This window comes from Syngnathus floridae, chromosome 1 (genome assembly GCF_059516105.1).
Source record: "Syngnathus floridae isolate MCC-2025c chromosome 1, RoL_Sflo_1.0, whole genome shotgun sequence".
NCBI lineage: Eukaryota > Metazoa > Chordata > Actinopteri > Syngnathiformes > Syngnathidae > Syngnathus > Syngnathus floridae.
The window spans coordinates 6,972,141-6,985,955 of record NC_142413.1 but is presented as its reverse complement, the minus strand read 5'-3'; the positions used below and the strand labels follow the sequence as shown (position 1 = coordinate 6,985,955).

Genomic DNA, 13,815 nt, shown 5'->3' with positions numbered 1-13,815 from the left:
CAGAGGTAGCAGGAGGCTGGTAGCTCCCGAACCCACAAAACCAGTATTGGCACAAATTCTTTGAAGTGGATTCAAAATAAATCAAACAAAAAAGAAATAAATGACATAGATTATTTCCTTTTCTTTTCTCTTTTACATTTTGGCAAGCAACTTTGCAATGGAAACGTCTGGAATCACAATCATAAAGAATGACCTTTTGTCTCCGGGTTGAGCAGCGACATCGTCACAATTCAAAGCCTTCAAACACCACTTTGTGATCTGGCCCGCGGTCCGCACCTTTGACAGCCCTGCTCCTTTGGATCAGAGGACAAAGGCAGAGCTGAAGCCCTCGACCTCCCTCGACCCCCCCTCCAACCACCTGCAAGCGTTTTTTGTTTTTGTGTTTTTATGCCAATGTTGCGTCATATTCACGACTGCTGTTGGCAATTGCAAATATCCACTCTCATGGTTGCCGCAAGAGTCACTGAGGAATGCGTCCGAGATAATGACACGCACACGATTGGTTCGCTTCATGTCTTCATGCAAATATCACAGTACAAAGACGTTTGGAGCCCGCCACCGTTTTGCAATTGCACTTGAGTGACAGCTGCCTCTCGGCTGCCGAGAGATGCAAAGGGTGACCAGTTTGATGCGCGCTCGGCAAATGAGTGTGTATTTGTGCTTCACAACATTTTTGGATGTGGACAGACTGGTCGAGTGCAAGGTTCCTCGCAACCCACATAAGCACACTCCGATCCAGAGCAAGCTGGCGAAATCACCAGGCGAGCCAGCAATCGATTGAGCCATAGCTTCATTTTCACTTGAGTTTCATGTCTATTTGTTTTAGGATCAATCCGTTGTTTCTTCGCGTGCCCTTTCTTCGTCAACCTTTCTGTCCATTTTCCATATAGCATCTGCCACCGCTAAATGTCTTGGGTTACCAAAGCTCTGCAAACAAATCATTGCATCGCTTTACATGATCAAAGCTATTAAAGCAAACTTCTACGCCTCATTTAAAATACAATTGCTAGACTGGACTGAAATGAGGCTGGCTGGCTGGACAGTTGGACAAAAAGAATTTGCCAAAATGGCTTGGCACTTTGCCAACACACTATGACCATGTAGTGCGATTAAATGTTGAATCTGACATCATTTGCGCATTTCAGCATCTACAACTGGCTATAAATAGTATCTCAATCAATGGCGTCCATTCGTTCAAAACACCTGTAAGATTTGCGCATTTGGATGAACCAGTTATTGGGGGAACATGGAAATCCGTAACTCTCGTCAAACGTTTGACACTGACATAACTGCTACTTTTCATAAAAAAAAATCCCCCCCAAAATCCAAGCAGTTGGGAAGCCATTAAACACTCATCTTCTTACTTGAGTACTAATGTATTTGTTGTGTAATTTTGACACAGTTTGAGGGGACGAGACTCAAATCAAAAATTGATCTCATTCCACGGCCCACTCGACAAGTTTCACTTCGTCTTGATTATGGCGACACCATACGGACAGATGCGGTAGTGTTTTGCATTCACATTTCCCAGGAGTTTCTGTTGCCACGAGTGGTGGCTATGGGATGGATGAAGAGCACTGAGGGGATGAATATAATTGTCTCCAAACCGTATCTAATGTTGAAAATACACGTTTTTGTAGCCTATTCTATTGTACTCATGTGTGCGGCAGGATGTTTTTGTTCTGGTAAAAGCAATACAGGGTGATATCAAAGTCAAAGTCAAAGTCTCCTTTATTGTCAATTTCTCCGCATGTCAAGACACACAGAGAGATCGAAATTATGTTTCTCACTATCCCAGGGTGACAAGACAGAGTTCATAACGCACATACAAGGAAGTCAAAGCAAACTTTATTGTCAATCTGACTATGCAACAGTGCATTACAATGAAGACTGCAACTGCGTTTCTCCAAATTCCAATGTGCGGTAAGAGGCTGAGATAAGACACAGGTAAATAGGAAATAAAACATAAAGTGCATTTAACGTTTCAGAAAATCAATAAAAGCACAAGAATCCACCGTAAAGATATTAGAGTGAAGATGGTACAGCAACACAGAGTAGCAGCATAGAATAAAAATTGTAAGGTGCACGGAGTAGTTGGGTCTGTGTGTATACAGCAGAGGGAATGAAGGACCTGCGGAACCGTTCCTTCCTACACCGAGGGTGCAAAAGTCTGCCGCTAAAGGAACTGGACAGGGACCGCACAATCTCATCGAGGGGGTGAGCGGTGTTGTCCATGATGGACTTAAGCTTAATCAAAATCCTCCTCTCACCCACAACCTCAATGGAGTCCAGGGGACAGCCCAGGACAGAGCTCGCTCTTCTGACCATCTTATTCAGTCTCTCCCTGTCCCGGTCAGCACTGCCCCCACCCCAGGAAACCACAGCGTAGAGGATGGCTGAGGCCACCACAGAGTCACAGAAGGTGACCCCGCTCTGCACCCCATTCTGCCACCTTCGACACTTCGTATTTGAAGCGGCCAAAGCAGTCGTTAGTCAACAAACACACAAGAGTGGGATGAAGCCTTTATTGTGGTTTGGAGACGAAACATGAGAGCCAAGCCTTCGCGTTGCCAATTTGCACCATCAATTTCACTCGTCTGCAATGGAAGCCCCGGCACGTCGGGCCACAAGATGGCGCCGCGCGCACAAAGCCGCCGTGAAGAAACACACCAAATGGGATGAAGACTTTATTGTGGTTCCGAGTCCATCGATACATGACAGTGAAAGCAAATGCAAAGTTGCACCATCAAATTCACCCAATCGCGTTGATCACCTTCCTTCCAGAGCTTCGAAACACAACGTTTGCCAACAGCCCCAATGCTTAAGTTGAATGATATAATCAAGTCGAATACAGTTGGAATAAGTAGAAGAAAAAAAGTTGCACCATCAAATTCGCCCAATCGCGTTGACTACCTTCCTTCCAGAGCGTCCAAACGAAACGTTTGCCAACCTCCCCACCCGATGCAATCATATAATCAATTGTAAATCGCATAATATACATTAAGTAGAGAACATTGAATAAGACCAACAAAAAAAAAAGCTGCTTTCCCGCACCACTCCCCCGCTGCAAACAAGTCGAAGGCCAACCGCTCAGGCGTCACGCGTTGTTGCCCTCCCTTGCGCCAGATGGACGAGGTTTTCCATTGCGCGAGGGTCTCGTGCCGCCGTCAACGCCGCCGCCTCCGCCTCTCCCGATCCGCTTTCTGTGCTTTTTTTTGTTGTTGTAATTGCTGAATTAATGAACATTTTGATTGCTTAACGAATAAATGGAAAAAGAAAAATGGAAGGGCGCGCCACTCGCACGTCGACGTCGTCGCCTCCAGGATCTCTCGTCTGAGGAAAAGCAGACAAACAGCCGGTTTGGGTTGGAGCAAGAACAAAGCAAAAAAAGGCAACTCACCCGGCGGCCGCCGGGTCTACAGCATCATCACGTAGAGCTCAACGAGGACGCTTATCAGCAGCAGAGCGACGGAGGTGGACGCGCCCTGGGGGCCCCTTCCTGGGAGAGAGGTTGGGCCCGGACCTAGAGCAAAGATGGCAAACATTGGCGGTGGCGGGGCTTGCTCCACTGACAGACATGCCAGAAACTCACCTCCGCTACCCTTGTTGTCGCCGTGGTCCTCGCCGACGACACAGACGTCGGAGTTGACGCCCTTATCATCGCAGCCGATGGCCTTGCAAACAAAGTTGCCTTTGGCCTTCAGGGTCAAATTCAACTGTGACTTAACATTGCCCACTACGCCGTGCTGTGAAGAGACTTTCGTCCCATCCTCCATCTCCCACTCGAACTTCTTGACGGCACCGGTGGCCTCACACGTGAGGACGCTCCCCTTCCTGGTGATGCGGACGTTGGAGACTTGGGTATCTGTCAAAAACAGGAAGTCACGCTTTGCAAGGGGCGGGCAAATTCAATGGGATGGTGCTTTCCAAGCCCCCACCTAACACGTCAACCCAAGAAATGGCGGCGTACTCACCTTGGACCTCGAGAGCTACGCTGGGGCTATCCACCAGAGCATCACTGAAGTAGCCCAGGACCTTGCAAGTATAACTACCGGCGTGGTCAGGAGTCACACTCGAGATGGTCAACTTCCCGGGAACGGCGGTGTCGACCTTAGAACTGTCGACAGCCGTATTATCCTTGGTCCAAGAGTAGGATTTGGCATCACCGGTGACCGTGCACTCCAAGATCACCTTGGCGCTTGGACACACGCGAACTTTGCCCCCTTGGCTCTCGATTTTGACGCTGGAGACACGAGCTGTTGGAAAGAGGAAATGAGACTCAATTTCAAGGGCGGGAACCAAGGGCCCCCTCATCTCATGTTGTTAACAAGGGTGAGAAAAAGTGCATTGATCACGTCGATTTAGTTTGAAAGGAGAACAAAATGGCAGCAGCTCTTCTTTTCAATCCCGTCGTTGGGAGTCCCTGAATTGTTTCAGCGGCTACCTCGATCCAGACTTCCAACCAGCCACACGTGGTGGTATCGTTCGCATCAAGCAAAAGGGGAGCGAGAGCTGCGACGCCAAACTTACCTCGCTCGCTGACAGTGACTGTAAATTCAGCTGTTTCTGGTGACACCGTGGCCGTGTACTTCCCGCTCGTTTGCACGCCGTAGAGGCCCAACACTTTCTTGTCGTTTGCCGTGAACTTCTCAGGGTCATTGACAGGTGTAGCTTGATCAGAACCAGTTGCCATAAAGGTCCAGGACGGAGTTTCGGTCAGCCCGGAGACCAATTTGATGGAGGCACCCTTCCCGACCTCGCACGCCTGTGCTTTGGTGCATGTGACTGAAAAAGCCCAAAAGAGTTGTATAGAGTTATTCACCTCCAAGCGCAGGCGGCCAAATCACAAAGTACACATGCAGCTGGATGCGACTGGCTTTTTTCCATCTCAATTTGCTCACAAAATCAAATGGTCGTGCAACTCACCGGCATCAACAATGATGGTGAACTTGTCGGTCACGCTCGGGTCGTAGGTGGCCTTGTACAAGCCAGTGTGCTCTGCTGCCAGGCTGGTCAATTTCATAACCGTTTCGGTTGCGTCTGTTTCTTCAGTGTGTTTTGATGGGAGAGCTTTGTCATTCAACGTCCATGCGACAGTATTAGTGGTGGGGATTGTTATTTTGAGATCGTGGCCTGTTGGGCAGAACACCAGCAGATTCTTCCCGCCATTGCAGTCTGTCGGATCTGGAAAAGCAGAGGTGGCCAGCCAGCGCATGCTCTTACTCCCACGGTGTAAAAGGACACCAAGGATTGTACAGACAGAAAGCTACTTCAGAAACAAATTCAAGGCGCCAAATAATAACCCTACAAACGCATTGAGCTTTCTTTGTCATTTGCGCACTTTGCTTTCGGCGAGCCATTTTGCCAATGGACGACGTCCAAATTCCCAAAATGAAGGGTGAAGACATTGCAAGCGTCACAACAACAACAAAGTGGCCCTTTTTCAAGTCAACATCGCTTTGCGCTTTGATGACAATCCATTGATTGGCTGCAGTCCTTTGGATTGTCTTTATTGCTTGGCGCTTTTGACCAACTTGATTCCACTGACAGCGGACCACAAAGTGTGTGAACGCTTTTCCTACCTGCCGAGTGGACGCAGAGGAGCAAGATGATGGTCACGAGCTTCATTCTGACGAGGAGAGAGAGAGAGACAGAGAGACAGAGAGAGAGACTGGTGGGTGGCTGGCTTGGTTGGTTGGTTGGTTGGTTGGTTGGTTGGTTGGTTGGTTGGTTGGTTGGTTGGTTGGTTGGTTGGTTGGTTGGTTGGTTGGTTGGCAAGTTAATGGCTGGCTGGCTGGCTGGCTGGCTGGCTGGCTGCTGCTGCTACTGCTCAGACTCGACGAGCGAATCAAGTGACGATCGGACGCGAGCGCTCCCTATTAGCCGCAACGTGCGTGACGTCACGCCGCTTTGACACGCGGAGCGCTTCCTACGAGCTGCAAAGTGCGTGACGTCACGCCGCTTTGACACGCGGAGCCCACGCGCGCTTAGCTTGATGTCAAAGCGTCTGTGAAGGCTTGCAAGTTGTTGCAAGGCGACCAACTTTATGACGGCCGTCCGCCATCAGTCAGATAGTTCAAGACAAACAGGCAAATGAGTCAGCCAAATGTGCGAAATGGCGCGCCACGCTTGTTTTGGAGTCGGCTTAAAATGATCACGATAAACTACCTGTGTTCCCATCGATCTGAAAAAAAAAAAAAAAAAAAAGTCATGCTTGAGTTTAGTCTCTTATAGTTCGTCCAGCGGTTGTATAACATAAAATCGGTATTGGCACGCATTCTTTCAAGTGGGTTATGAATGACTGAATGTTTTCGATTATTTTAATCATTTTAATTCATCTAAAAAAAAAAATCATGCTTGAGTATACTCTGTTATAGTTCCCCCAGAGGTAGCAGGAGGCTGGTAGCTCCCGAACCCACAAAACCAGTATTGGCACAAATTCTTTGAAGTGGATTCAAAATAAATCAAACAAAAAAGAAATAAATGACATAGATTATTTCCTTTTCTTTTCTCTTTTACATTTTGGCAAGCAACTTTGCAATGGAAACGTCTGGAATCACAATCATAAAGAATGACCTTTTGTCTCCGGGTTGAGCAGCGACATCGTCACAATTCAAAGCCTTCAAACACCACTTTGTGATCTGGCCCGCGGTCCGCACCTTTGACAGCCCTGCTCCTTTGGATCAGAGGACAAAGGCAGAGCTGAAGCCCTCGACCTCCCTCGACCCCCCCTCCAACCACCTGCAAGCGTTTTTTGTTTTTGTGTTTTTATGCCAATGTTGCGTCATATTCACGACTGCTGTTGGCAATTGCAAATATCCACTCTCATGGTTGCCGCAAGAGTCACTGAGGAATGCGTCCGAGATAATGACACGCACACGATTGGTTCGCTTCATGTCTTCATGCAAATATCACAGTACAAAGACGTTTGGAGCCCGCCACCGTTTTGCAATTGCACTTGAGTGACAGCTGCCTCTCGGCTGCCGAGAGATGCAAAGGGTGACCAGTTTGATGCGCGCTCGGCAAATGAGTGTGTATTTGTGCTTCACAACATTTTTGGATGTGGACAGACTGGTCGAGTGCAAGGTTCCTCGCAACCCACATAAGCACACTCCGATCCAGAGCAAGCTGGCGAAATCACCAGGCGAGCCAGCAATCGATTGAGCCATAGCTTCATTTTCACTTGAGTTTCATGTCTATTTGTTTTAGGATCAATCCGTTGTTTCTTCGCGTGCCCTTTCTTCGTCAACCTTTCTGTCCATTTTCCATATAGCATCTGCCACCGCTAAATGTCTTGGGTTACCAAAGCTCTGCAAACAAATCGTTGCATCGCTTTACATGATCAAAGCTATTAAAGCAAACTTCTACGCCTCATTTAAAATACAATTGCTAGACTGGACTGAAATGAGGCTGGCTGGCTGGACAGTTGGACAAAAAGAATTTGCCAAAATGGCTTGGCACTTTGCCAACACACTATGACCATGTAGTGCGATTAAATGTTGAATCTGACATCATTTGCGCATTTCAGCATCTACAACTGGCTATAAATAGTATCTCAATCAATGGCGTCCATTCGTTCAAAACACCTGTAAGATTTGCGCATTTGGATGAACCAGTTATTGGGGGAACATGGAAATCCGTAACTCTCGTCAAACGTTTGACACTGACATAACTGCTACTTTTCATAAAAAAAAATCCCCCCCAAAATCCAAGCAGTTGGGAAGCCATTAAACACTCATCTTCTTACTTGAGTACTAATGTATTTGTTGTGTAATTTTGACACAGTTTGAGGGGACGAGACTCAAATCAAAAATTGATCTCATTCCACGGCCCACTCGACAAGTTTCACTTCGTCTTGATTATGGCGACACCATACGGACAGATGCGGTAGTGTTTTGCATTCACATTTCCCAGGAGTTTCTGTTGCCACGAGTGGTGGCTATGGGATGGATGAAGAGCACTGAGGGGATGAATATAATTGTCTCCAAACCGTATCTAATGTTGAAAATACACGTTTTTGTAGCCTATTCTATTGTACTCATGTGTGCGGCAGGATGTTTTTGTTCTGGTAAAAGCAATACAGGGTGATATCAAAGTCAAAGTCAAAGTCTCCTTTATTGTCAATTTCTCCGCATGTCAAGACACACAGAGAGATCGAAATTATGTTTCTCACTATCCCAGGGTGACAAGACAGAGTTCATAACGCACATACAAGGAAGTCAAAGCAAACTTTATTGTCAATCTGACTATGCAACAGTGCATTACAATGAAGACTGCAACTGCGTTTCTCCAAATTCCAATGTGCGGTAAGAGGCTGAGATAAGACACAGGTAAATAGGAAATAAAACATAAAGTGCATTTAACGTTTCAGAAAATCAATAAAAGCACAAGAATCCACCGTAAAGATATTAGAGTGAAGATGGTACAGCAACACAGAGTAGCAGCATAGAATAAAAATTGTAAGGTGCACGGAGTAGTTGGGTCTGTGTGTATACAGCAGAGGGAATGAAGGACCTGCGGAACCGTTCCTTCCTACACCGAGGGTGCAAAAGTCTGCCGCTAAAGGAACTGGACAGGGACCGCACAATCTCATCGAGGGGGTGAGCGGTGTTGTCCATGATGGACTTAAGCTTAATCAAAATCCTCCTCTCACCCACAACCTCAATGGAGTCCAGGGGACAGCCCAGGACAGAGCTCGCTCTTCTGACCATCTTATTCAGTCTCTCCCTGTCCCGGTCAGCACTGCCCCCACCCCAGGAAACCACAGCGTAGAGGATGGCTGAGGCCACCACAGAGTCACAGAAGGTGACCCCGCTCTGCACCCCATTCTGCCACCTTCGACACTTCGTATTTGAAGCGGCCAAAGCAGTCGTTAGTCAACAAACACACAAGAGTGGGATGAAGCCTTTATTGTGGTTTGGAGACGAAACATGAGAGCCAAGCCTTCGCGTTGCCAATTTGCACCATCAATTTCACTCGTCTGCAATGGAAGCCCCGGCACGTCGGGCCACAAGATGGCGCCGCGCGCACAAAGCCGCCGTGAAGAAACACACCAAATGGGATGAAGACTTTATTGTGGTTCCGAGTCCATCGATACATGACAGTGAAAGCAAATGCAAAGTTGCACCATCAAATTCACCCAATCGCGTTGATCACCTTCCTTCCAGAGCTTCGAAACACAACGTTTGCCAACAGCCCCAATGCTTAAGTTGAATGATATAATCAAGTCGAATACAGTTGGAATAAGTAGAAGAAAAAAAGTTGCACCATCAAATTCGCCCAATCGCGTTGACTACCTTCCTTCCAGAGCGTCCAAACGAAACGTTTGCCAACCTCCCCACCCGATGCAATCATATAATCAATTGTAAATCGCATAATATACATTAAGTAGAGAACATTGAATAAGACCAACAAAAAAAAAAGCTGCTTTCCCGCACCACTCCCCCGCTGCAAACAAGTCGAAGGCCAACCGCTCAGGCGTCACGCGTTGTTGCCCTCCCTTGCGCCAGATGGACGAGGTTTTCCATTGCGCGAGGGTCTCGTGCCGCCGTCAACGCCGCCGCCTCCGCCTCTCCCGATCCGCTTTCTGTGCTTTTTTTTGTTGTTGTAATTGCTGAATTAATGAACATTTTGATTGCTTAACGAATAAATGGAAAAAGAAAAATGGAAGGGCGCGCCACTCGCACGTCGACGTCGTCGCCTCCAGGATCTCTCGTCTGAGGAAAAGCAGACAAACAGCCGGTTTGGGTTGGAGCAAGAACAAAGCAAAAAAAGGCAACTCACCCGGCGGCCGCCGGGTCTACAGCATCATCACGTAGAGCTCAACGAGGACGCTTATCAGCAGCAGAGCGACGGAGGTGGACGCGCCCTGGGGGCCCCTTCCTGGGAGAGAGGTTGGGCCCGGACCTAGAGCAAAGATGGCAAACATTGGCGGTGGCGGGGCTTGCTCCACTGACAGACATGCCAGAAACTCACCTCCGCTACCCTTGTTGTCGCCGTGGTCCTCGCCGACGACACAGACGTCGGAGTTGACGCCCTTATCATCGCAGCCGATGGCCTTGCAAACAAAGTTGCCTTTGGCCTTCAGGGTCAAATTCAACTGTGACTTAACATTGCCCACTACGCCGTGCTGTGAAGAGACTTTCGTCCCATCCTCCATCTCCCACTCGAACTTCTTGACGGCACCGGTGGCCTCACACGTGAGGACGCTCCCCTTCCTGGTGATGCGGACGTTGGAGACTTGGGTATCTGTCAAAAACAGGAAGTCACGCTTTGCAAGGGGCGGGCAAATTCAATGGGATGGTGCTTTCCAAGCCCCCACCTAACACGTCAACCCAAGAAATGGCGGCGTACTCACCTTGGACCTCGAGAGCTACGCTGGGGCTATCCACCAGAGCATCACTGAAGTAGCCCAGGACCTTGCAAGTATAACTACCGGCGTGGTCAGGAGTCACACTCGAGATGGTCAACTTCCCGGGAACGGCGGTGTCGACCTTAGAACTGTCGACAGCCGTATTATCCTTGGTCCAAGAGTAGGATTTGGCATCACCGGTGACCGTGCACTCCAAGATCACCTTGGCGCTTGGACACACGCGAACTTTGCCCCCTTGGCTCTCGATTTTGACGCTGGAGACACGAGCTGTTGGAAAGAGGAAATGAGACTCAATTTCAAGGGCGGGAACCAAGGGCCCCCTCATCTCATGTTGTTAACAAGGGTGAGAAAAAGTGCATTGATCACGTCGATTTAGTTTGAAAGGAGAACAAAATGGCAGCAGCTCTTCTTTTCAATCCCGTCGTTGGGAGTCCCTGAATTGTTTCAGCGGCTACCTCGATCCAGACTTCCAACCAGCCACACGTGGTGGTATCGTTCGCATCAAGCAAAAGGGGAGCGAGAGCTGCGACGCCAAACTTACCTCGCTCGCTGACAGTGACTGTAAATTCAGCTGTTTCTGGTGACACCGTGGCCGTGTACTTCCCGCTCGTTTGCACGCCGTAGAGGCCCAACACTTTCTTGTCGTTTGCCGTGAACTTCTCAGGGTCATTGACAGGTGTAGCTTGATCAGAACCAGTTGCCATAAAGGTCCAGGACGGAGTTTCGGTCAGCCCGGAGACCAATTTGATGGAGGCACCCTTCCCGACCTCGCACGCCTGTGCTTTGGTGCATGTGACTGAAAAAGCCCAAAAGAGTTGTATAGAGTTATTCACCTCCAAGCGCAGGCGGCCAAATCACAAAGTACACATGCAGCTGGATGCGACTGGCTTTTTTCCATCTCAATTTGCTCACAAAATCAAATGGTCGTGCAACTCACCGGCATCAACAATGATGGTGAACTTGTCGGTCACGCTCGGGTCGTAGGTGGCCTTGTACAAGCCAGTGTGCTCTGCTGCCAGGCTGGTCAATTTCATAACCGTTTCGGTTGCGTCTGTTTCTTCAGTGTGTTTTGATGGGAGAGCTTTGTCATTCAACGTCCATGCGACAGTATTAGTGGTGGGGATTGTTATTTTGAGATCGTGGCCTGTTGGGCAGAACACCAGCAGATTCTTCCCGCCATTGCAGTCTGTCGGATCTGGAAAAGCAGAGGTGGCCAGCCAGCGCATGCTCTTACTCCCACGGTGTAAAAGGACACCAAGGATTGTACAGACAGAAAGCTACTTCAGAAACAAATTCAAGGCGCCAAATAATAACCCTACAAACGCATTGAGCTTTCTTTGTCATTTGCGCACTTTGCTTTCGGCGAGCCATTTTGCCAATGGACGACGTCCAAATTCCCAAAATGAAGGGTGAAGACATTGCAAGCGTCACAACAACAACAAAGTGGCCCTTTTTCAAGTCAACATCGCTTTGCGCTTTGATGACAATCCATTGATTGGCTGCAGTCCTTTGGATTGTCTTTATTGCTTGGCGCTTTTGACCAACTTGATTCCACTGACAGCGGACCACAAAGTGTGTGAACGCTTTTCCTACCTGCCGAGTGGACGCAGAGGAGCAAGATGATGGTCACGAGCTTCATTCTGACGAGGAGAGAGAGAGAGACAGAGAGACAGAGAGAGAGACTGGTGGGTGGCTGGCTTGGTTGGTTGGTTGGTTGGTTGGTTGGTTGGTTGGTTGGTTGGTTGGTTGGTTGGTTGGTTGGTTGGTTGGTTGGTTGGTTGGTTGGCAAGTTAATGGCTGGCTGGCTGGCTGGCTGGCTGGCTGGCTGCTGCTGCTACTGCTCAGACTCGACGAGCGAATCAAGTGACGATCGGACGCGAGCGCTCCCTATTAGCCGCAACGTGCGTGACGTCACGCCGCTTTGACACGCGGAGCGCTTCCTACGAGCTGCAAAGTGCGTGACGTCACGCCGCTTTGACACGCGGAGCCCACGCGCGCTTAGCTTGATGTCAAAGCGTCTGTGAAGGCTTGCAAGTTGTTGCAAGGCGACCAACTTTATGACGGCCGTCCGCCATCAGTCAGATAGTTCAAGACAAACAGGCAAATGAGTCAGCCAAATGTGCGAAATGGCGCGCCACGCTTGTTTTGGAGTCGGCTTAAAATGATCACGATAAACTACCTGTGTTCCCATCGATCTGAAAAAAAAAAAAAAAAAAAAGTCATGCTTGAGTTTAGTCTCTTATAGTTCGTCCAGCGGTTGTATAACATAAAATCGGTATTGGCACGCATTCTTTCAAGTGGGTTATGAATGACTGAATGTTTTCGATTATTTTAATCATTTTAATTCATCTAAAAAAAAAAATCATGCTTGAGTATACTCTGTTATAGTTCCCCCAGAGGTAGCAGGAGGCTGGTAGCTCCCGAACCCACAAAACCAGTATTGGCACAAATTCTTTGAAGTGGATTCAAAATAAATCAAACAAAAAAGAAATAAATGACATAGATTATTTCCTTTTCTTTTCTCTTTTACATTTTGGCAAGCAACTTTGCAATGGAAACGTCTGGAATCACAATCATAAAGAATGACCTTTTGTCTCCGGGTTGAGCAGCGACATCGTCACAATTCAAAGCCTTCAAACACCACTTTGTGATCTGGCCCGCGGTCCGCACCTTTGACAGCCCTGCTCCTTTGGATCAGAGGACAAAGGCAGAGCTGAAGCCCTCGACCTCCCTCGACCCCCCCTCCAACCACCTGCAAGCGTTTTTTGTTTTTGTGTTTTTATGCCAATGTTGCGTCATATTCACGACTGCTGTTGGCAATTGCAAATATCCACTCTCATGGTTGCCGCAAGAGTCACTGAGGAATGCGTCCGAGATAATGACACGCACACGATTGGTTCGCTTCATGTCTTCATGCAAATATCACAGTACAAAGACGTTTGGAGCCCGCCACCGTTTTGCAATTGCACTTGAGTGACAGCTGCCTCTCGGCTGCCGAGAGATGCAAAGGGTGACCAGTTTGATGCGCGCTCGGCAAATGAGTGTGTATTTGTGCTTCACAACATTTTTGGATGTGGACAGACTGGTCGAGTGCAAGGTTCCTCGCAACCCACATAAGCACACTCCGATCCAGAGCAAGCTGGCGAAATCACCAGGCGAGCCAGCAATCGATTGAGCCATAGCTTCATTTTCACTTGAGTTTCATGTCTATTTGTTTTAGGATCAATCCGTTGTTTCTTCGCGTGCCCTTTCTTCGTCAACCTTTCTGTCCATTTTCCATATAGCATCTGCCACCGCTAAATGTCTTGGGTTACCAAAGCTCTGCAAACAAATCGTTGCATCGCTTTACATGATCAAAGCTATTAAAGCAAACTTCTACGCCTCATTTAAAATACAATTGCTAGACTGGACTGAAATGAGGCTGGCTGGCTGGACAGTTGGAC

General features: G+C 48.3%; 2 protein-coding genes across 2 annotated transcripts; both read right to left on the bottom strand.

The window, feature by feature from the left end:
• Nucleotides 1-2,674: 2,674 nt before the first annotated feature.
• LOC148403779 (uncharacterized) lies at nucleotides 2,675-5,922 on the bottom strand. The gene is made up of 7 exons (XM_088390875.1): nucleotides 5,583-5,922; nucleotides 4,927-5,184; nucleotides 4,531-4,785; nucleotides 3,975-4,256; nucleotides 3,593-3,865; nucleotides 3,401-3,523; nucleotides 2,675-3,333 (listed from the first exon to the last, which is right to left on the bottom strand). Exons 1-6 carry the CDS (start codon nucleotides 5,626-5,628, stop codon nucleotides 3,417-3,419), a joined length of 1,221 nt encoding a protein of 406 aa, XP_088247001.1. The 5' UTR covers nucleotides 5,629-5,922; the 3' UTR covers nucleotides 2,675-3,333; nucleotides 3,401-3,416.
• Nucleotides 5,923-9,057: 3,135 nt separating this feature from the next.
• On the bottom strand, nucleotides 9,058-12,305 carry LOC148403778 (uncharacterized). The gene is made up of 7 exons (XM_088390849.1): nucleotides 11,966-12,305; nucleotides 11,310-11,567; nucleotides 10,914-11,168; nucleotides 10,358-10,639; nucleotides 9,976-10,248; nucleotides 9,784-9,906; nucleotides 9,058-9,716 (listed from the first exon to the last, which is right to left on the bottom strand). The coding sequence occupies exons 1-6, from the start codon at nucleotides 12,009-12,011 to the stop codon at nucleotides 9,800-9,802; spliced, it is 1,221 nt and encodes a 406-aa protein (XP_088246975.1). The 5' UTR covers nucleotides 12,012-12,305; the 3' UTR covers nucleotides 9,058-9,716; nucleotides 9,784-9,799.
• Between the last annotated feature and the right edge of the window lie 1,510 nt (nucleotides 12,306-13,815).

Excerpts from the sequence above, each read along its gene's own strand:
- LOC148403779 (XM_088390875.1), bottom strand. The coding sequence starts at position 5,628 with ATGAAGCTCGTGACCATCATCTTGCTCCTCTGCGTCCACTCGGCAG. Across the intron at positions 4,786-4,926 it reads CACCATCATTGTTGATGCCG|TCACATGCACCAAAGCACAG; the intron begins GTGAGTTGCACG and ends GGGCTTTTTCAG. Across the intron at positions 3,866-3,974 it reads CGTAGCTCTCGAGGTCCAAG|ATACCCAAGTCTCCAACGTC; the intron begins GTGAGTACGCCG and ends TGTTTTTGACAG.
- LOC148403778 (XM_088390849.1), bottom strand. The coding sequence starts at position 12,011 with ATGAAGCTCGTGACCATCATCTTGCTCCTCTGCGTCCACTCGGCAG. Across the intron at positions 11,169-11,309 it reads CACCATCATTGTTGATGCCG|TCACATGCACCAAAGCACAG; the intron begins GTGAGTTGCACG and ends GGGCTTTTTCAG. Across the intron at positions 10,249-10,357 it reads CGTAGCTCTCGAGGTCCAAG|ATACCCAAGTCTCCAACGTC; the intron begins GTGAGTACGCCG and ends TGTTTTTGACAG.